Source organism: Cydia splendana, chromosome 16 (assembly GCF_910591565.1).
Source record: "Cydia splendana chromosome 16, ilCydSple1.2, whole genome shotgun sequence".
Lineage (NCBI taxonomy): Eukaryota > Metazoa > Arthropoda > Insecta > Lepidoptera > Tortricidae > Cydia > Cydia splendana.
Window position 1 is genome coordinate 5,603,401 of NC_085975.1, and position 23,274 is coordinate 5,626,674.

At 40.7% G+C, this 23,274-nt stretch overlaps 1 protein-coding gene and 1 non-coding gene across 2 annotated transcripts in view; one reads left to right on the forward strand and one right to left on the reverse strand.

Annotated features, from left to right (window-relative positions):
* The window catches only part of LOC134798068 (uncharacterized), a 36,442-nt gene that overhangs the window by 12,504 nt on the left and 664 nt on the right, over positions 1-23,274 (forward strand). Inside the window, exons 8-20 of the mRNA XM_063770401.1 lie at positions 809-993; positions 3,538-3,685; positions 5,442-5,573; positions 9,188-9,324; positions 10,880-10,906; positions 14,944-15,108; positions 15,996-16,215; positions 17,117-17,260; positions 18,082-18,850; positions 19,311-19,591; positions 20,320-20,492; positions 21,539-21,997; positions 22,229-22,313. Of these exons, the coding sequence (XP_063626471.1) occupies positions 809-993; positions 3,538-3,685; positions 5,442-5,573; positions 9,188-9,324; positions 10,880-10,906; positions 14,944-15,108; positions 15,996-16,215; positions 17,117-17,260; positions 18,082-18,850; positions 19,311-19,591; positions 20,320-20,492; positions 21,539-21,997; positions 22,229-22,313 (2,925 nt within the window). The remainder of the gene's footprint in view (positions 1-808; positions 994-3,537; positions 3,686-5,441; positions 5,574-9,187; positions 9,325-10,879; positions 10,907-14,943; positions 15,109-15,995; positions 16,216-17,116; positions 17,261-18,081; positions 18,851-19,310; positions 19,592-20,319; positions 20,493-21,538; positions 21,998-22,228; positions 22,314-23,274) is intronic.
* Trnaa-ggc (transfer RNA alanine (anticodon GGC)) lies at positions 8,031-8,102 on the reverse strand. The gene has a single exon. It is a non-coding gene; the product is annotated as a tRNA-Ala (tRNA).

The window sequence follows — 23,274 nt, forward strand, 5'->3', positions numbered from 1 at the left end:
TTTAATATTTGCTTCGGGTTGGTGTGGAGAAAAATTTTGTGTTTCACTCGGGGGCAAATTTTATTTAACCCTCGTGCTTTGAAACCCTCGCAACGCTCAAGATTCCATTTTTCGAACCACCCGCTACGCTCGTGGTTCAATTTTGGAATCTTTCGCTTGCTCGGGTATCAATATTAGCACGAGCGTTTAAACAACAACTTTGCCCCCTTGTACAACAAATAACTATTAGGTTTTAGAGCGCTGGTGGCGCAGCGGTAAGAGCGTGAGACTTTCAATCCAGAGGTTCAACCTTGGCTCACACCAATGAGTTTTTCAGAACTTATGTACGAAATATCATTTTGATATTTACCAGTTGCTCTTCGGTGAAGGAAAACATCGTGAGGAAACCGGACTAATCCCAATAAGGCCTAGTTTCCCCTCTGGGTTGGAAGGTCAGATGGCAGTCGCTTTCGCAAAAACTAGTGCCTACATCAATTCTTGGGATTAGTTGTCAAGCGGGCCCCAGGCTCCCATTAGCCGTGGCAAAAATGTCGGGACAACGCGAGGAAGAAGAAATGTTTTTAATTTTTCTCAGGTGCAATAGGTGCATCCTAAAGGGGCCCACTGATTAACAGTCCGCCGGACGGTATCGGCCTGTCAGTTGTTCGGAAATGTCAAAATTTTGTTCTAACTGACAGGCCGATAAACTTTAAGGCCCAACAGGCCTTAAAGAAGCTATCGTTCCGCTTGTACGCAACCTAATCTCAAGAATAGAGATGTTGACTGTATAAATAGATTTCTTACTTTTTACTTGTTTCTTGTTTTTTAGCAATCGTCAACAAGTTGCAAACAGGAACCGTCGTCCGAAGAAGAAACGCCACAAACCCCGGCCCCGGTCCAAACTATAGGGAAAGAGAAGCGGCTATCCATTGGAAAGAGCGAGGTGCTCACCGATAACGAATGCCAGGAGAGTGAGAAGGAAAATACAGAGAAGAATGAAGCTCCTCGGCCTCCGTAAGTATATGTACCATCGTCTATACTGTTAAATGGCAATTTTTAAATCTTATTCAGAAGACGATAAGGTAAGGTTTAAGAAGTGTAACACAAGAGTGTTACACTTACACTTAGTGTACCGTAAGAACGGTAGATGTCGCTAGGGTCCCCTTGACCCATAATATGGTGGAAAGATGGCTATGGATGAGGTCTTGGTGGCTCAGATGGCAGAGCGCTGGAGTATCGATCCATAGGCTCTGAGTTCAAGTCTCACCCTAGACAGTAATTTTTCCACTTTTAAATATATTCTAAGCTTAATAGCATCGTTCGCAGGCGTTTCTGCTTGTTAAAAAATAAAATAAGACATAAGGTCCACCAAAAATCAATTAAGAATATTGCTTGTTTCTTTTAGTCTTCTGTCCTGTTTTAGTCCTGTAGTTTCATCCTGTATAGATCTCCTATACAGGTGAAATTTTAATCCCTAGCCCATAGAAATCAGCGCATGGCATCAGTCGAAATGTATGGAACAGCCAAATTATTTTTTTGCTAGTTTGGCATTGGTCCCATACTAAAAGTTTTTCAGTATGACCTATAAAGTCACTACGTAGAGTATGTGTAGTGATAAAAATTTCAGCCTGTATAATTGTAAGACCTTTTTAATTATATTGTATACCTCACCTGTATACCTCAGGTCCCTCTTTCAATACTACGGCGTTTCTCGCAACCGTCAGCTTCGCTCTTCTGGCAATATGTCCTTATCCATCCCTCCACATCGCACTGGCTTTATGTCAGATTCGTTCTGCGTGCAGGCAGCGCGCCTTTGGAACCGACTCCCCCTTAGTATTAAAAATGCCCCAAACAAGTTCGCTTTTAAGAAATCGTTACGTGCTTTCTTTGCTGGTAGAATGAAGGATTCCTAGTTTTAGTTATATAAGTTATATATTTTATTGTATATATTTAATGTTAGGTATATATATATAGATATATATATATGTATATTTATATTTTTATTATATGTATATTTATATTATATGTATCGTGTATATTTTGATGTACTTGCGTATGTATGTTAAAATTCTTTAAATTAGCGTTGCGTCCTTATATTAAATTTTGTTAGTAGTAGTAGCAGTTGCACCGCCCACAATCTCTCTGCTTTGCCTTAAGGTTGACTGGCAGAGAATGCTTTTGGCATTAAGTCCGCCTTTTGTACGATAAGTTTTCTTTTGTGCAATAAAGTTTAAATAAATAAATATTGATTATAGTGGTGACCTATCTTTTAAAATTCATAAGCATTAACATTTTCAATATTTAAACCCTTAAAATAGAAGGACTTTTTATAATCCTTTTGCGTTACGCTAACTCTTGATGCATTCAAATCATAATTTTTTTTAAAAAACAAGCCGAGTTTTATGTTGGGCGGGTATCCTACTGAAATAAATAAGTTAAATATAATAAATTGAGCAATTCTCAAAAAGTTTGTACATTTCGATCACATCTTAGATTTCTATAAAAATTGGGATGCTGGTAAAGTACATGAAGCTGAACAACTTCCACCATATTTCCCAAAATGTCCCAGAAAGTTATTATAAAACTTTCCTGTTTTGTTACCTACCAGATTTCCTTACACATTTGGTAACAAAAAAGGAATGTTTCTTAGAAACTTTCTGGGACATTTTGGGAAATGTGGTGGAAGTTGTTCAGCTTCATATTCTTTACCAGCATACCAATTTTTAGAGAAATCTAAGATGTGATCGAAATGTACAAACTTTTTGAGAATTGCTCAATTATATAAATTAATTTTACGGGATTAAGTCCCGTCGTTGTGAATAATAACGAGTAAAAATCTTGAAAGTTTTAATCAGTGTTCCCGAGACACCATGCGATCAATGAATTAATACGTCGTACCATGGTCTCGGCGAACGTGCCTTGCATTCTGGAGCCTCAAGGCTTGAGCCGTACAGACGGGAAGCGCCCGGACGGCTTAACGCTGGTTCCGTGGGCCAAAGGCCGCTGCTTGCTTTGGGATGCAACCTGCGTGAGTACATTTGCGCCTACTCATCTGGCTCCCACTAGCAGGTTGGCAGGCGCAGCCGCGGAAAATGCCGCGAGGCTCAAACGCGTAAAATACGCCAACCTGGAACCAGCGTACGATTTTGTCCCAGTCGCAGTAGAAACCGCTGGGCCGTGGTGTTCAGAGGCAAAAAAGTTTTTTAGAGACTTGGGGCGGCGTCTACGTGACAGAGGGTGCGATCCCCGGTCAGGCTCCTACCTAGTCCAACAGATATCGCTTGCCATCCAGCGCGGTAATGCCGCTAGTATCTTTGGCACTTTTGGGCTGGGTGGGGGTCGGGATGGGGCTGATAGATTTTAGTAATGTGTTTAGATTTTAAGTTAGGTCATTTATTTTAGGATATATGTAGATTATTAAGTAGATTTTAAGATTGATTTATGTTAAGTTCGATCTGTTATGTCAATTTGTAAAAATATTTGGTAAATAAGTGTTTCTCTGTATTTATTTATGCATTTAATAAATCCGTGTAAATCAGTATTTTACTTGTCATGTAGGCCTCCAACGGAAGTGACGATATCAGTAGTGGAGCACGGGCTCAACGCGGTCCCGGGCGCCGCCGGGCCGCCCGTCCCTCCCGCCCCGCTGCAGAACCTGCTCGTCAGCACCCAGACCGTGGTCGTGCAAGTGGAACAGGGCGTCAAGGTAAACACATACTTGTAGCCGATGGTCCTGGGTTCCAACGGAAGTGACGATGTCGGTGGTGGAGTACGGCCTCAACGCGGTCCCGGGCGCCGCGGGGGGCAACGCTGCAGAAACTGCTCGTCAGCACCCAGACCGTGGTCGAGCAAGTGGAACAGGGCGTCAAGGTAACCACATACTTGTAGCCGATGGTCCTGGGTTCCAACGGAAGTGACGATTTCGGTGGTGGAGCACGGCCTCAACGCGGTCCCGGGCGCCGCCGGGCCAACGCTGCAGAACCTGCTCGTCAGCACCCAGACCGTGGTCGTGCAAGTGGAACAGGGCGTCAAGGTAACCACATACTTGTAGCCGATGGTCCTGGGTTCCAACGGAAGTGACGATGTCGGTGGTGGAGCACGGCCTCAACGCGGTCCCGGGCGCCGCCGGGCCAACGCTGCAGAACCTGCTCGTCAGCACCCAGACCGTGGTCGTGCAAGTGGAACAGGGCGTCAAGGTAACCACATACTTGTAGCCGATGGTCCTGGGTTCCAACGGAAGTGACGATGTCGGTGGTGGAGCACGGCCTCAACGCGGTCCCGGGCGTCGCCGGGCCAACGCTGCAGAACCTGCTCGTCAGCACCCAGACCGTGGTCGAGCAAGTGGAACAGGGCGTCAAGGTAACCACATACTTTTAGCCGATGGTCCTGGGTTCCAACGGAAGTGACGATATCAGTGGTGGAGCGCGGGCTCAACGCGGTCCCGGGCGCCGCCGGGCCGCCCGTCCCTCCCGTCCCTCCCGCCCCGCTGCAGAACCTGCTCGTCAGCACCCAGACCGTGGTCGTCCAAGTGGAACAGGGCGTCAAGGTAACCACATACTTGTAGCCGATGGTCCTGGGTTCCAACGGAAGTGACGATGTCGGTGGCGGAGCACGGCCTCAACGCGGTCCCGGGCGCCGCCGGGCCAACGCTGCAGAACCTGCTCGTCAGCACCCAGACCGTGGTCGTGCAAGTGGAACAGGGCGTCAAGCTAACCACATACTTGTAGCCGATGGTCCTGGGTTCCAACGGAAGTGACGATTTCGGTGGTGGAGCACGGCCTCAACGCGGTCCCGGGCGTCGCCGGGCCAACGCTGCAGAACCTGCTCGTCAGCACCCAGACCGTGGTCGTGCAAGTGGAACAGGGCGTCAAGGTAACCACATACTTGTAGCCGATGGTCCTGGGTTCCAACGGAAGTGACGATGTCGGTGGTGGAGCACGGCCTCAACGCGGTCCCGGGCGTCGCCGGGCCAACGCTGCAGAACCTGCTCGTCAGCACCCAGACCGTGGTCGTGCAAGTGGAACAGGGCGTCAAGGTAACCACATACTTGTAGCCGATGGTCCTGGGTTCCAACGGAAGTGACGATGTCGGTGGTGGAGCACGGCCTCAACGCGGTCCCGGGCGCCGCCGGGCCGCCCGTCCCTCCCGCCCCGCTGCAGAACCTGCTCGTCAGCACCCAGACCGTCGTCGTGCAAGTCGAACAGGGCGTAAAGGTAACCAACTAACCACATACTTGTAGGACTACTTTACGTAGGATTCTTCTAGTCTAGAGCCATACTCAAGTGTGCTCCGCGGACCCCTAGGCCTCCGCAAAGCCTCTGTTGGGGCTCCGCGAGAATACTTGTAATAATGAGAAAAAAATCCCGCCCAAGTGCGAGTCGGACTCGCCCACCGAGGGTTCCGTACAACCCAAAATAAAATCTCAAGAAATTCTGTTATAAATTTATATGTATATTTCCCAGATATTACCCGAACAAATAGAGATATACCAGCAGCAGCTAAGGCAGCACGTGCAGCTATGCGCCTCCAATTTCCTGCAGCTGTTCGTGCATCCCGTGCACTGGGCGCTCGCACCCACCTATAAAGAGAATTTGGTAAGTGTGGAACAAGCTTTTAATATTAATAGTTTTACCTGAACAACAACGATTTTTTGACCACTACTACACACATCATCATCATCTGCGCCGCATTTTGCCACGGCTCATGGGAGCCTGGGGTCCGCTTGGCAACTAATCCCAGTAATTGGCGTGGGCACTAGTTTTTACGAAAGCGACTGCCATCTGACCTTCCAACCCAGAGGGTAAACTAGGCCTTATTGGGATTAGTCCGGTTTCCTCGCGATGTTTTCTTTCACCGAAAAGCGACTGGTAAATATCAAATGATAATTCGTACATAAGTTTCGAAAAAGTACGTGGTACGCAGAGATGTGACTTATTTGAAATACTTGTATTTAAAATGCAAATACAAAATGCAAAATACCTATTTTGTATTTTGTATTTAAATACCTTTTGAAGAAAACTATTTTGTATTTTATTTGAAATAGTTTTTGGGACCTATTTTCTATTTTCAAAATACAAAATACTTTATAGTAGCTAATGTAGGCAGGAGTTACATCTCTTCTGATGTAACTCCTACCTACATTATTCTGATACAGTACTGGCAACTCTCTCATTCTTTTAACATGAAACTGTTGAATCTGTTTAGTAACGTCGCACATGACCACAAGCATAGCGAGTGGTTAAAAAAGTGGTACGAGAGGAGAGGAGAACAAACTTTTCTGCCCTGGTGAAACACAAACGAGACGTTTTCATCACACCAACGAGAGGCATTATACTAGCTGTAAAACATTTCAAATCTAAATTAATGCTTTTAAAAATTGGCCGTTAAAAACCATCATCCATCCATCCTACCGGTTAATATGAGCAAACAATTAGAAATTTGCACTTTAGATAGAAGACTGATTGACACACTGTTTTCAAAGAATAAAGAGAGTAAACTGAAATAAATGTCATATACTAAGAAAAAGTGACCAAGGCCTCCAGTGCCCCAGGCTGGAATCGAACCAGCGTCCTCTGCTATCGCGGCAGGTGCCTGAACCACTCGGCCACCGGGCCACAGCGACATTAGTCAAATTTTCCAAGTATATGCACTTCCTACTGAAGGCTTGTGGCGCCCCCTGGCCATCTCTAAGGTAGAACAGTATGGTTCGAACCTTCTATCTGGATCATTCTCATGATGATACCGAGCTAGCGAGAGAGATGGCGCTGCCAATCAATACTATGAAGTATTTGAACAAATTAAATTATTTTTCAGAAAATATTTTAATTTGTTTTTATCAAGTAGAAACACTACTATATAAATTATAAACTGAAATAAATGTCATATACTAAGAAAAAGTGACCAAGGCCTCCAGTGCCCCAGGCTGGAATCGAACCAGCGTCCTCTGCTATCGCGGCAGGTGCCTGAACCACTCGGCCACCGGGCCACAGCGACATTAGTCAAATTTTCCAAGTATATGCACTTCCTACTGAAGGCTTGTGGCGCCCCCTGGCCATCTCTAAGGTAGAACAGTATGGTTCGAACCTTCTATCTGGATCATTCTCATGATGATACCGAGCTAGCGAGAGAGATGGCGCTGCCAATCAATACTATGAAGTATTTGAACAAATTAAATTATTTTTCAGAAAATATTTTAATTTGTTTTTATCAAGTAGAAACACTACTATATAAATTATAAACTGAAATAAATGTCATATACTAAGAAAAAGTGACCAAGGCCTCCAGTGCCCCAGGCTGGAGTTTAGAGTTTATAATTTATATAGTAGTGTTTCTACTTGATAAAAACAAATTAAAATATTTTCTGAAAAATAATTTAATTTGTTCAAATACTTCATAGTAATAAAGAGAGTCTTTTCAACTCGGAAATTCCGAGTAAACTTTTTAATTTAGACTAGTTATTCACTGTTCAGAGTACCTTTTTTATCGTAAATTATTTGTATTTTTAAAAAGTATTTTGAAAATACCTATTTTGTATTTGAAATACAAATTCAAAAACTATTTTGTATTTTGCATTTGAAATAGTATATTAAGGAAGTATTTGTATTTTGTATTTAAATACTTTTTATAAAGTATTTTTCACATCTCTGGTGGTACGCTCCGGAGTTTGAACCCGCGACCTCCGGATTGCAAGTTGCACGCTCTTACCGCTAGGCCACCAGCGCTCGACTACACTACACACATATGAAAGATTAAAATTTTAAAATCCCTCTTATAGTAATAACGAAAGGTCTGTGCCCAGCAGTGGTACAATCAGTTCAAATAGATAGTGACATCCAAAGGGGCCAAATACATCTGTACACATCCATATTTCTATTGTAACAAAGGTGCGTGATATAATGGCTTCTTAAACCGTCACTATAGGTATCTATTTGATTTAAATGGTAATATATTTTTCTTTTTTTTATTGTGGCACATACTACATTATTACAATCTATACATTGTAAATATGTGCAGATGTCAATCACAATGAAAAAATCAACGATGCTCAACTCTGGCCAACGTGGGACTCGAACCCACATCCTTGGATTGCCGGTCCAATGCGTTACCAATTCCGCCAGCTGACCATCCGTCAACGTGAATTTAGTCATTGCAATTGACAACATTTCAAAAATTTCAATATCCCTAAATCGAAAACCATTTCGAGAGGGGCTCCTGTAGATTACAAAAAAATATATTTTATATATTTTTTACGATTTTTTGTATTCAAAATCTCTAAAAATAGTTAAAACGGAAATTGACGTCACCCAGCTGCTTCAGTTCTGCCACTACAAGCAAAGAAATGACTTCCGATTGGGTTGACATTGTCATTGTCATTGTCACTTCACTACCAGTGACACTTGACAATGGTTTACTAACAGTTCACATTGTTCGGATATTTTTCTTGTGTGATTTTATTATAGTCACGCGTCTTATCACCGAGCTATACCGGCACTTCATAGTACATAGTTACATACATTCTGATATTAGGTACATACATTCAGATGATCTTCGCAAATAAATAATGCCCTTGTAGGTACATGATCCCAGCCGGCTGCTGCACACCACTGAGCTTTATTGTCCGTCGGAACAGTAAAAAACTTCTTTTTCGCCGACAAACCAGTGTTGTTTTGGCATGTTTTGAAAAAACAATGTTTAATACGAGGCATTTCTAGAAACAAATATTATTGAAAACGGGATGAAAACCAATCGTTTGACTTGAGTTTTGAAGTTTGTGACACTTGTTAATTTGTGATTTTATTTTTAACGTTTGAAGTTATGTGACTCGCACTGTTGTCTATGCTCAAACGTAAATTAATTCAACGTTTTTTCCAGTGTATGAAACAGATCCGTGACGTCACGATTCTCACAAATGACGTTTGTTACATACGCCCTTTTGTTTCAAGTAACAATATAAATAGATTTTATGACCAAAATATAGGACTTACGCAAAATAAAAAAAATACGGGTACCTTAAATTAGTGCGTTTTTTCGATGTAGACAATAAAAAGTAGCACTTAAAAATATGAAATGTTGTCAATTGCGCGCACCCGAGCTGCATATATCGCTCTCATCGCCATTGTTAGTAGCTCGGTACACGTCAAGGGCCGTCGGACCACTGTTACCTACTTTTTACACTGTGCCATAACACTAAAAAATATATGTCCACCAGGAAACATTTTATAAAATGGTGGAGGACAACCCCGAATCCGTGGCCAAAGTCTGCAATCTGAAGCCCGCCGTAGACTTAATCCGGAGCTGGGAAACTTCCGTATCAGCTGACACCCCGGAAAATATGGAAATGATTGCGTAAGTACTTTTTTCTACTCCCGTACTTTTATTTGTCATTTAAAGGGTCGTTCACACACCTTTAAAACCCTACCTTATAGTTGTCAAGACAAGTCTTTAGTCTATTCCCCAAAAAAGAATTTGTGCATACACGCAGTATCTTTTTGGCGATTTTACGATACTTCGTGTAATTACAACTTAAAAAATATTGAATGAAATACAGTGTTGCCAACCTTATTTTAAATGTCATCTCTGACAAATAAGTGAACCATAGACATTTTTTTTTTAATTTCATTCAATCATTCTTTTCCCGCCCGTACCCTCCATTTTTGCTACTTCTTGAATTAAAAATATTTGTTAAATTTTCAATTTTATTTCAAAGTACATAAGTGCTTGGTCGTAGAAAAAGTATTGTATGCAACGTTGTTTAACTGAGTCAAAAAATACTCGTGGCGTGTTTATTAACAATTTTCGGCTTCGCCTCAAATTGTTGCTCACGCCACTCGCCTTTTTTGACCTCTCTTACAACGGTTGCATAAATAGTAGATTGTACAACAAGGGCATAAAGTGACCCATTTTTACCCGAGGCAATTTTTTGGTCTGAGCGAAGCGAAGACCAAAATAGTAGACGAGGGTAAAAATGGACATTTATGCCCTTGTTGTACACTCTGCTTTTCACTTCGATTGCGAGGAAATTATATTTTTCACGGCAATTTACACCACGAAATTGTCGTAAAGCGAAAGAACCACATAGTACATAACCAATTCCCGCCAACTAACTTTTTAATTTTTTTTTAAATTTTTAACATGTGATCAGAGTTTCAGACGCTTGGTTTTCTGCCAAGTCAAACATTTCGGAGCATTTTTGAACGATAATCGACTCCTATTTTATGTGATTTACTAAATTTAATGACAGAAAATACGGATTTCTAATAAATTGTAGCAAAAATAAAATAATATAACAAGTTTTCTCATCTACACAATTTTATTGCTCAGTAAAATTGTGCAATATGTTTTAACTGTTTGGCTGTTGAGACCGATTACCTTAGTCTTAGAAGAAGATTTTACTTTTATGCTCTAGAGCATAAAATGCGATTTTATGTCGTCTACGCACGACATAAAGGTGCACTTTTTGAGCATGAGAAGTGAAAATACTATTACAGTACATATATATGGTGCTACTTTACGACCCCGGTGCTATAATAAGCATTACGTAACTACGTCGAAAATTTAAAGGGCCATATGTACTGTAAAACGTTGTATAATACACGTACGAAAAGGCAATTCGCAACTCGTGTCGATTTAAAACTCTCCCTTAGGTCGTGTTTCAATTTATCACCACTCGTTGCGAAGTTCCTACTTTTCCCACTTGTATCGTAATGTACTATTGTACATCTTGGGGCACTTGTGTGGATATACCTATACCTGAACATTGCGTACTATTTAAAGAAGGACGCAGAGATTATTTTTCAAAAGATCTCTGGAACAGTTAAACCGATGAAATCCAACCTCAGTTTCAAATTAAAACAAAACTGAAGTGAAATATGTAGTTGATATTCATTTATTTTTATTCCAGGTTCGTCCAGAAGCAGATAGAAAGATCGTAAGTAATTTTTTTTCTAAGGTAGAAGTCGTAGGTGCCTTTAAACAGTAAAAAAACAACATTTTCGTAGGTAAAGTTTCCAAAATGACCTATACGCTCTCTCATAACAATAATTCATATTTAGGTGCCCGCAAGCTAATTCTGGTGCTGACTGTACACTTGTACAGTCAAGTGTAAAAATATGGGTACACACATCATACTCAAAATATGTCCCATAGCTCTTATGTCAATGAATTAAGAATTATCGGACCAATTTTTTGTATATGTACCCATATTTTAACATTTTAAACCAGTTTATATACGTAAGTAAGTAGATAAGTAATAACTTATAAAAACTTTTACAAAAAAAAAAGAAAACCGACTTCAAAAAGGATGAAATAAAATATTATCCGTTTTTAGGTATATGCGTTACCAACTGATATGTTTGAAGTCGGTGCCAAGACAAATAGTAACGTGTAGTGACGTGTGACGCATGAATGAAAAGCATAATAATGCGTATCACTAAATTCGAAATCATTCCTGTCACTACACAAACACAAAATTCATCCTCCGCCCCGCCACTGACCCAATCCCTCAACCCCCCGATCACTCAACCTCACAGCACATCAACCCCTGATCACGGAACCCCTCGACCCTGAACCACCAACCTTTCAACCGCCATTTCCCGACTCCTCAGTAGCCTTACCATAAGTCTTACACTGACATCTTCGCTAGCGTGTAAAAAACTTACTTTCTATGCGTCGTGCTGGCATCCTATTAGTGCGAACGAGATGTATAGAAAGTAAGTTACGAAGACGTTAGCGAATATGTAGTAGTGTCAAACTCGTGGTAGGGCTACAGTTGTACTTCATCAAATTGGTGATTTTCGGAGGGAAATGCTTAAGTTACTATAGAAAACAACGATGTCGCCATACTCGTGCCTTTAAAAATTGAGGAGTTGCCTCATTTCCTTATGAATTCCGTCATCAGATTAGAACCAACAATGTTATGGGAACACCTTAGAGGTAACTTCGTTCAAACGAAAAAACCGGGCAAGTGCGAGTCGGACTCGCGCACGAAGGGTACCGTACCATAATGCAAAAAACGGCAAAAAAAAAACGGTCACCCATCCAAGTACTGACCCCGCCCGACGTTGCTTAACTTCGGTCAAAAATCACGTTTGTTGTATGGGAGCCCCACTCAAATCTTTATTTTCTTCTGTTTTTAGTATTTGTTGTTATAGCGACAACAGAAATACATTATCTGTCAAAATTTGAACTGTTCTCACAGTTCGTGAGATACAGCCTGGTGACAGACGGACGGACGGACGGACGGACAGCGGAGTCTTACTAATAGGGTCCCGTTTTACCCTTTGGGTACGGAACCCTAAAAAGAATTACTCAAATCGGACCACGGGGTTCGGAGTAATCTACATTTATAAAATCATCATCATTATCATCAACAATCATCATCATCAGGTCCACTCTATCAAATTAGTGATTTTCAAGAGGAAATGCTTGATTTGCTTAAGACAATACCCAAATTACCATACATGTACCTTTAACAATTGATGAGTTCCCTCAATTCCTCATGGATCCCATCATCAGAACAGCACCAGATTAATGTGGGACCACCTTGGAAGTACCTTCTTTCGAACAAAAAAATAATTACTCAAATCGACCCACGGGTCTCGGAGTCTTAGAGAATATAACCAAACGGAGTGGCCATTAACAGGCGTTCCCCTCTGTCGAAAATAGGCGGCCAATGGTCAACGACATGTCAACCACATGTATGGACTGACGTTTATCTGACATGGCTATGTTTACGTTACGCATACATTTGATGTACCCCTCCCCCGCAAAAAACGGCAGACTATTTTGTACCGAAAATTATAGACATGGCGTCTCCGTTGGTTATATTCTCTAAGCTCGGAGTAATCGGTGAACATATATAAAAAAAAAAAACATAGCCACAACCAGGGCCGGATTAACCCTAAGTCAAAGTAGGCAACTGCCTAGGGGCCCCGCCTCGGCTAGGGGGCCCCGGCGGCTCAGCGCGTACCAAATAAAATTTTGTTCCCTATGGTCAAAATTCATGAGTAAATTTTTTATTCTTATAATAATGAGTATGCTTTGTTATTGTTTTTCTTTCGATCCATTCTTTAAAGTAATTAAATACTGTAATAAAATTGAAGCAATACGTTACAGTTTACGGGGCGTATTCTGCGTACCTGTTGTAAAGTTGTAATAATAGGGGTTTTCAGCAAAAACGGTTCACTTTTTTTCGAATAACCAACAACTTTTGGGTTATTTTGACTCAGAATCACGAGGACTATTGATTAAAACAAAGAAAAAGAAAGAAGACGAACGTGTCCCCAGTTTTTCATAGGAATGCTCGACCTTCAGCCTCACTTTTTACCTCAATTTACCATTGGTTTGTGTTCCACATCTCCTCTACTTCAGCTTAGCCTTTGGCCTCGCTGCGCCAAGCTCGGCCTGCGGTCTCGCTTTTTAATACAATGGACATTGGTTCGTATCTGTGCTCAACTATTTATCTTGAAGCCTGATGAAGCACGGCTTTGACTTCGCATGAAAGCTCGCCTCACTGGGGCACTTCGGACTTTTAGGCCCAGATGACGATCGATACCCAGCCTTTTACCACGCTTTCACAATTTGCGATATTGTTAACAAAAAAATTCGCGCTCGCTGCGCTCCCGTTTATTTTTGGTTCTTTAGTTGACCCTGTATCATCTACATGTTAGCTTGACTGGTGAATGAATAGAGTTAGACCAAGAAAAGTCTGCAATGATTTTGGTAGCATACGCAGTGCAGGTGTTATTTATACGTCATAATTTCATAGAAGTTTTGACGTTTAAAATAACACTTGCACTGCGAGTGCTATCAAAATTGTTGCAGGCTTATCTTGGTCTCACTCTAGTAATTTAAGTAATTTTAACATATGGAAATTCTTTATTATTAGGTTGATTCTAATCATGTGGCTCGGCGTTTGGTCTTATGGTCGGACAATCGCTGTTCAGTGTCGCAAAATATTAACTATTGAGAAAATCAACTTTGCGGCACTAGTTGAGCTTAGCCTTTAGCCTCGCTTAAAATTTGCCATTAGAGGTAGATAGGAAAGTGACGCTGAAGCTCACATCTTTGGTATTCCACTGGGAATTGGCCTTAAGCCTAAAGGGCTCTCCCCACACTTGACGCGAGGCGGAATCGGCAAAAACCGATAGAATAAAGCTTTATGTCCACGCAATAAGAGCGAAAAAGACATCGTTCGATTTGGATCGGCTCGGCCGACGCCTGAAGATTGAAATTAAAAACGCGAACTTATTTCCCTGTACTGAATATGCTGTGTGCAGAATTGAGTGTAGGGGGGCCCGAGCCTCGCACTGCCTAGGGGCCCCGACATGCTTAATCCGGCCCTGGCCACAACCGAATACAGAACCTCCTCCTTCTATGAAATTGAAGTCGGTTAAAAACAGCTAACACTATGTAGATTCACGGATTCGAAATAAATAATAAATTGAAATTAAAATAACTTAAAACAGTAAAGAAAGGGAGCCTATTTCTGCCAACAAACTGTACTTATTTGAAAGTATTCTGTTTCCATGAATAAATGTTTTATTTACTTAATTATTTATTAATTTTTATTTTAACGCACCTTGACAAACTGGCTCTCTGAGCGTTGTTTTTACAGCGTAAATACAACAAGCGTAGATAGTTTGTTATGGAATAAACTATCTATCTATCTATCTATCTAAATGCGTATCTCGAATACCAGCAATATTCAAATAGTGATATTTAGTTATTAATTGTATTGTGATATGCCTATTATGTTATTTTTTTCAATTATTTCAATTTGACATTTTATATTTATTTAAATTTATGATTATAATGATGAATTTGCACGCTTGCATGCAAGCTAGGTACAAGATCTGTAACACCATATATTGTAACATCCCCATACTGTATCAATGCAAATAAATAATTTCTGATTTCACATTTGACTGTACAGTGAAATTATTACAAAACCTATTTTTTATTCAGCCGTCGCCGCTCCGCCCAGAACAATTTGTACGTGGGGGATTTCCCGAAAACATTTATGAACGTGGTGTCCAACAGTCCCGTGTTCCTGTACCCTCATCTGTTGCCGCCCTTGCCCTTCCGCTCGGATGTCTTCAGGAAGTTCGGGTACCTACGCTGCGAAGATGAGTAAGTTAGAAACCTTTAACCTTTCGTATGTGCCTTAACCCTTTATACAGGGTGGCCAAAAATAACTACATTCCCGTTGCCAGGGCGGTTTTGGGATTAAACTGAGCAACTTTTACTATGGGACCAACCCGGAAATGGGGTTGGCCGGTGGAAGTTTTTAGCAGATGGCGCCATCATAGCTTGCCCCGTCAATCCCTAGAATTGTGTCAAATTTTTGTTTTTTTAATACCCTGGATGCCAGCTCTTTAAGCCAAATCTCATAGAAAAAGGGGCAAGCTATGATGGCGCCATCTAGGCAAACCTTTGACAGTTGCCAACCCCATTGCGATAAAAAAAATCATACATTTTAGCTGGTCCATTTTGTATAGGAGGCAAAACTTTTTTTTCGAGATTTCGGGATTGGTCTCATCATACACAAACAAACCTTTGACAAAAAAGAACCAACACGAAACATCGTTTGCAAAAACTTTTATTTCTCAAAATCGAATGCAAATGCCCCAAAAGTGTCCTGATATTCACAATTATTATTATCATCATCAGCCCGTTGCAGTCCACTCCTGGACATAGGCCTGTCCCAATGTACGCCACAGAGCCCAGTCTGCCGCTTTATGCATCCAGTTGCTGCCGGCCCTCCTGTACCAGATATATTCACAATTAATTAATTTTAATTACGCGTCCGTCTTTGAGTCACCGACTTACAACTATTCACACTTATTTAAATATGCGTACCTTTCAACTCAGTCCAGAAGTTTTGGAGCAAATTGGCTGTGTCAAACAGACAGCCTGCATACGATTAAGGGTCCGGTTTTTCTTTAGAAGTACGGAATTCCCAAAAATAATGATATTTTTTTTTCCGGTACTAATTTTCGAATTACAACATTTTCCAGACTGGTAACCCTCGGCATGGACCAATTCTGGCAATACGTAGAAGACAACCCCGAATTATTCAACATCCAACCTACTAACTCCGTGCACCGCGCCGGTCTCATCGCCACGCTACAACTGGTGTGCAAACACATGTTCCCCTGGATCAAGCCCAAGGGGCTGCTGGCTCACATACGACATGTCAGGCAGTTTAGGAAGGATAATAAGGACAATCCTATCATTGTAAGTATATATGATTTTGCTACTGACTCACTGAAGAAAACCCTACTTTATTCAACATCTAACCCACTAACTCCGTGCACCGCGCCGGTCTCATCGCCACGCTACAACTGGTCTGCAAGCACATGTTCCCCTGGATCAAGCCCAAGGGGCTGCCGGCTCATATACGACATGTCAGGCAGTTTAGGAAGGATAATAAGGACAACCTATCATTGTAAGTATATATGATTTTGCTACTGACTCACTGAAGACAACCCTACTTTATTCAACATCTAACCCACTAACTCCGTGCACCGCGCCGGTCTCATCGTCACGCTACAACTGGTCTGCAAGCACATGTTCCCCTGGATCAAGCCCAAGGGGCTGCTGGCTCACATACTCGACATGTCAGGCAGTTTAGGAAGGATAATAAGGATAATCCTATCATTGTAAGTACGTACATATATGTTGATTTTGTCACTGACTCACTGACGATCATCAATATTATAAGGAACTTCCTATGTAAACTAGGGTTTGCATTTAAATAACAGTAAAATTCATAAATCTGTAACTTTCACCCTCCAACCCCGAAAACGGATTTTTTTCTGTTAGAGAATCCTGAACTCCTCAATATTCTGTCGGTAATAAATAGGTAGCAAGAATAACAAAGACAATCCTAACATGAAATTACACCGATAAACAAAAGAAAGAGGAGGAATTTGAGATGATAGCCTTTTTTGATTGTGTGCATGTATGTAACACACACACACACACACAATTAAAAAATCAAGGAGTTCCTACTCCTTTTTATTTCAAGTTGAAGATTTTGAGTTAGAGATAATTATGGCACCTTGCCAATTACATTTTTTTTTTTCATATAAAAAAAAATACAATTACACACATTTATGTACTTATAAACTTACAGAAATTCTTCGAGAACCGAGAAGTGACGCCGGTGAAACACACCCTGCTGCCGTTCAACCCGAACTTAACGTTATACGAACAGCCCGAAAACGAAATACCGAGGATCTGGATTCGGCATTTAGCGCAGAGCAGCAAGCGGTTCATGGTACGTTTTTCTCATAAACAATTATTAGGGTTCCGTAGCCAAATGACAAAAAACGGAACCCTTTTTTGTGTATTATGGATTCGTCATGTCTGTCTGTCTGTCTGTCTGTCTGTCTGTCGGTCCGTCCGTATGTCACAGCCACTTTTTTCCGAAACTATAAGAACTATACTGCTGAAACTTGATAAGTAGATGTATTCTGTGAACCGCATTAAGATTTTCACACAAGAATAGAAAAAAAACAATAAATTTTGGGGGTTCCCCATACTTAGAACTGAAACTCAATAGTTTTTTTCATCAAACCCATACGTGTGGGGTCTTCAAAAATTATATTGAGGTTACTAATATCATTTTTTTCTAAACTGAATAGTTTGCGCGAGAGATACTTCCAAAGTGGTAAAATGCGTGAATTATCCTATAACTCCTATAAGTATACTAGAGTCAAAAATATTTGGAAGTAGTTCTAACTTCGTTTTCAAGATAGGAGAAAATTAAATATGAACTTATAATTAATATAGTTGAACGGGTTTGACTTGTTTCATTGGTGCGTAAATGTCATGATCATGATATATATATCACACAAAACCGGACAAGTGCGAGTCGGACTCGCTCACCGAGGAGGGTTCCGTAATTTTAGTATTTGTTGTTATAGCGGAAACATAAATACATCATCTGAAAATTTCAACTGTCTAGCTATCACGGTTCATGATACACAGCCTGGTGATAAACAGATAGACGGGCAGTGGAGTCTTAGTAATAGGGTCCCGTTTTTAGCCTTTAGGTACCTACGGAACCCTAAAAACGAATGTCCTTTTTGTTTTCAGGATGCCAGATACCGTCGCACGACCTTCCTCCACCACTTCGGCCAAGCCCCCGTCGGAGTCCCCGTGGAGCTCGGCTCCGCCGTCACCGCTCTCCCCAAGAATCCCCTCCCCATCGATTTCACCAAGCAATACAACACCAACCGACCCTCCGACCTCCCCAAGCCCGATCAAAACAAACAGGACAAATTCGACATCGAACTAGCCCCAACCCAAGAGCAAAATACCCCATTTACCCCCACTCTAACCCCATTAGCGGTAACAACAGCTCCCGAAACCGAAATCCAAATATTCAACTACAATGTAGTAAACACTCCTACCGGAACTTTCTTAATACCTGTGGCAACTAACGTCACTAACAGTGCATCAACCCCCATATGTTCCTCAGAAGTGAACGAGACGCCACAGAGTAAGAGAGTCTCTGTATCTATACCGATGAATCCAGTTAATAAAAACGTGAGTGCAGAAGTACCTATCGGTGACCATTGCCTTTGCTGTGTAAAACTAAGAAAGATTAGTAAATTAAAACAGACTTTAATAACGGACTTCTTAAAAATACCAAAGAAAAGACCAGGTTGCCCGTGTAAAGAGAAGAAAAGTACGAAGTATCCGAGAGCGACGAAGAAGTTGAGGTTGCTGGTGAACAGTTATAAGGCGAAGTACTCTCTGGCGTGGAGCGCGTTGGATGGTCAGGTGAAAATGCTGAAGAAGAGTTTGAGTTTTAAGGCGCAGAAACCGATGGTGCCTGTGCAGTATAACTTGGAGGAGATAGGTATGTTTTTCATATTTTTATGGTTGATTTTATTAGTGGACAACATATTTTTACACACTTAAAATAATCTTTAGTTATTGTGTCAATAATGTCACCCATTTATTTTTATTAAAAAAAATCGTGAGTCTAAGCTTCTCTTGCGCCTGATAAAGCAAAAAATACACTTAGAAATAAAAATAAAAAGAGGGTGTAAAATTATGTAATGTTGTAAGATACGTTGTCAAGAAAAGGGTGAAGTAAACTTTATTAGAATTATTAGCTTTTTTATAGATAAGACTTATTAATCCAACAATGCATTTACAATAAAACTTGGCGCCGTACAGCGCCATCTACTTTAGTTGTCAAACTCCATGGCTCGAATTTTCTTAGACTTTCCAAATTGACTACAATCAATAACCTTTTGGTCTAATAAAAAATAAGTACAAAGCTTTCACTATATTAACTAAATCTAACATTTCAGCTGCCGTGACATCATTCCAACTCAAACTAACAATGCGCTCCAACGTAGCGCGCAGCGTATGGGTTAAAAAAAAGATATACACCACCATCGCCCAATTCAACCCTGACATTGACGACATCTACACATTCATGAGAAATATAGAGAAAATACTGGACACGGAGGGCGTGGATGTTTATAAGGAGTTCTTGGGGTTTTTGACGATGGAGCAGGCGGATAAGATTGGGAATTATGTGGATTATTTTAACCAAGAGTGCCTTACGGGCTTAATGAAGAAGGTTGAGGTAAATATTAATAGGACTATTTTACAAAAAAATAAATAATATCTGGGAGACATAAACAAACTCAAAAATGCGCGTTTTCCCAGACATAAGATCTAGCTAGATCGATTTTTCACCCCCGAAAACCCCCATATAGAAAATTTCATCGAAATCGATAGAGCCTTTTCCGAAATATATTTATAAATAAATATAATATACAATACAAGCGCTGCGCGCTGAGGAGCGCTGGTTGCCTAGCGGTAAGAGCGTGCGACTTTCAATCTGGAGGTCGCGGGTTCGAACCCCGGCTCGTACAAATGAGGTTTTCGGAACTTATGTACGAAATATCATTTGATATTTACCAGTCGCTTTTCGGTGAAGGAAAACATCGTGAGGAACCCGGACTAATCCCAATAAGGCCTAGTTTACCCTCTGGGTTGGAAGGTCAGATGGCAGTCGCTTTCGTAAAGACTAGTGCCTACGTCAATTCTTAGGATTAGTTGCCAAGCGGACCCCAGGCTCCCATGAGCTGTGGCAAAATGCCGGGACAACGCGAGGAAGATGATGATATATATACAATACAAGAATTGCTCGTTTAAAGGTATACAATGTGCATTTTTGAGTTTTTATATGTTTTCCGAGCAAAGCTTGGTCTGCCAGATATTATAACATTTTATTATAGTCAATGTGGGATGGGAGCACCATGACTTTCTTGTCACGTGTTAAAAAAAAATGTGATTTATTTATTTCAGGAGGTAGTACTATGCAGGAAGCGTAAATATGAAATCCTGCATTGCGTGTACAACACTCTAGTGGTCCAACGAAGAAACGCGTGTGACATCTGCTCCCGTATTCTTGACACTTGTGACGGGTACCCGTCACTGGCGGAATACGTGTTCTCGCTGTTCCCGCACACTAACCCAATGTGAGTAACCCGACTAACCCGTGAGTGACCAGTTCAGTTCAGTTTCTTTATTGGTAAAACATATTTTACAGGTCACACAGGTAAAGCCTGGCAAAAAAGAGTAGAAATTGAAAAGTGGCAACACTGTAGTGTCGTCCCGTTCTCTTATATAAATTGATTTGAAAGGGACGACACTACTGTGTTGCCACTTTTTAATTTCTACTCTTTTTTGCCAAGCTGTACATTTGAAATATGATAGTTATACAGGATGGGTAAATAATAACTGCATTCCCGTTGCCAGGGAGGTTTTGGGATTATACTGAGCAACTTTTACTATGGGACCAACCCCTAAATCGCGAAAATTTTTTTGTCGGTTTCATACATTTTGTCTGGTCCATTTTCTATGGGAGGGTAAATGGTTTTTTCGCGATTTCGGGGTTGGTCCCATAGTAAAAGTTGCTCAGTATAATCCCAAAACCTCCCTGATAACGGTAAAGCAGTTATTTTTTAGCCACCATGTATACAATTCTAGTTAAAAATACATTGGTCAAAATTTACAGATCTTTAAATAATGAATTAATAATCGTGCAATAGTTGTTAATGCAATAAAATTTAAACAATGTCTTTCATAAAGTCACCGACAGAATATCATGCTTGGTCTAGAACCATGGTGACCTTAGCACATCTGCAAATATATTTGTATGCAGAGATGCTCAGCTAGTAAGTTTGGCCACTTACACTGATAAGCTGAAGTGACTGGACTTAGTAACTTATGTACACTCTGACATACGACGCTTTAGTTCTACTCAATAGCTGTAAAGCTGTGTTTTCCTAGGATAGCGGTGCCGTCATATAGCGGCCGTCTCCATACAAAATAATACTGCTAAATATGGATGTCGTAGCATTTTGTATGGAGACGGCCGCTATATGACGGCACCGCTATCCTAGGAAACCAGAGCTTAAGCGCAGTGGGTAGCACACAAAAAAAAAAGTACTTCTGCTTAAATATGTTGATGATATAATTACTATAACTACCGTATTAAAATTTAATATTTGTGTGTTTACAGACTTGATCCAAAGAATCAGAATAAAGTGCCGATCCGTGAAGAAAACAAAAGCGCACCAGCGCAAAGTTCTCGAATAGTAATAAATCCGACTCCGAATAATACTAAAACTAATACAGGGAAAGATAGTACCGTCCCTGAACAGAGTAGTAGAGTTCTACGATCGAAGACCAATATGGCGAAAAATAATGGACCCCAATCTACACACATAGAAAATGCTGTAGTGTCATTACTTTCAGACGAAGAAGATAGCACTGTCTCGCAACTCACAGATAACGCACAGAATAACGCGCCACAAACCATAGACAATATACAGGCTCAAAGCACAGATAATGTAGAGCACAGATTAGAGCAACGTACAGATAATATGGAGGTAGACAATGATAAAACCACAGAGAATTTAGAAGAGTCTGCATTCGACGAGTCACCAGCGATGGACTATGAAGCTGATCATTCTGCCAGGTATTACAAAAAATCATTATTATAAAATTAACGTAAAGTCTGAATGCAACAAAAGTGATATTAAGATCAAATACTTAAGTGAATAAAAAGTCAATTATTAGTAAAATATTTAGTTATGTAAGTACTTAAATTTAATTTGCAAGAACTGTTGTGGATTTTAACATCAGTAAAAAATTGTAAATTAAAATTTTGTCTAAATATTGAATAATTGTACTTAAACTTTTGTTTCAGTGATGACGACTCAAGAAATGATAGTTTAATAATTAATGAAAATCCCGAAGAATTAACTGAAACACAAGTCAGTGACATTAAAACAGTAAGTACATTGAAATTTTAATTAATCATACACTGGCCTGATTTAGTTAAATTATGTTTTATCCCTTTCTTACAAATACATAAGTCAAAATGACAGATAAAGACAAACGATTGTTAGCAAATTGAGGTTTGTAGCGCGTTTATGTATATGGGGGTTAGCTATAATACGGTTTAACTCACGTACTTTTAATCACTCGCGCGACATGTTATTTTAATAAATTAATATCTGAGGACATCTTACACAGATCAACCTAGCCCCAAACTAAGCAAAGCTTGTACTATGGCTGGTAGGCGACGATATACATACTTATACAGATAAATATATACTTATATACATAGAAAACACCCATGATTCAGGAACAAATATTTGTGTTACACAAATAAACGCCCTTACCGGGATTCGAACCCAGGACCGTCGGCTTCCCAGGCAGGGTCACTACCCACTAGGCCAGACCGGTCGTCTACAAATATATTTTCAAGCACTAAAGATCGGTTTTCCTAGGATAGCGGTGCCATCATATAGCGGCCGTCTCCATACTAAATCATACGGCTAAATATGGATGTCGCAGTATTTGTATGGAGACGGCCGCTATATGACGGCACCGCTATCCTAGGAAACCAGAGCATAACAGTGCATGCGTTCACGATAGCCGCGCGCCTCGCACTGCTCACGACAGTTTAAGTTCGTGTATTGACCATGTGCCTTCCTGGCAGCTATGGACCACCATGGACATTGGTCGCATTTCAATTTTCAATCACAATTTATGAAAAAGCTTGTTGTCATAATGAAACACGGGCTGTAAAATGTACCTTATCGCATTGTAATAAGGTTCAACTTTGTGAGTTACATGGGGGGTTGTTTAACATTTGGACGCCAATGACCGATATATCCGCACCGCAGGTTCAATGCCAAAGACTGATTAATCAGTCACTGGCCACAGAGCAACATAGACCTACGTGCA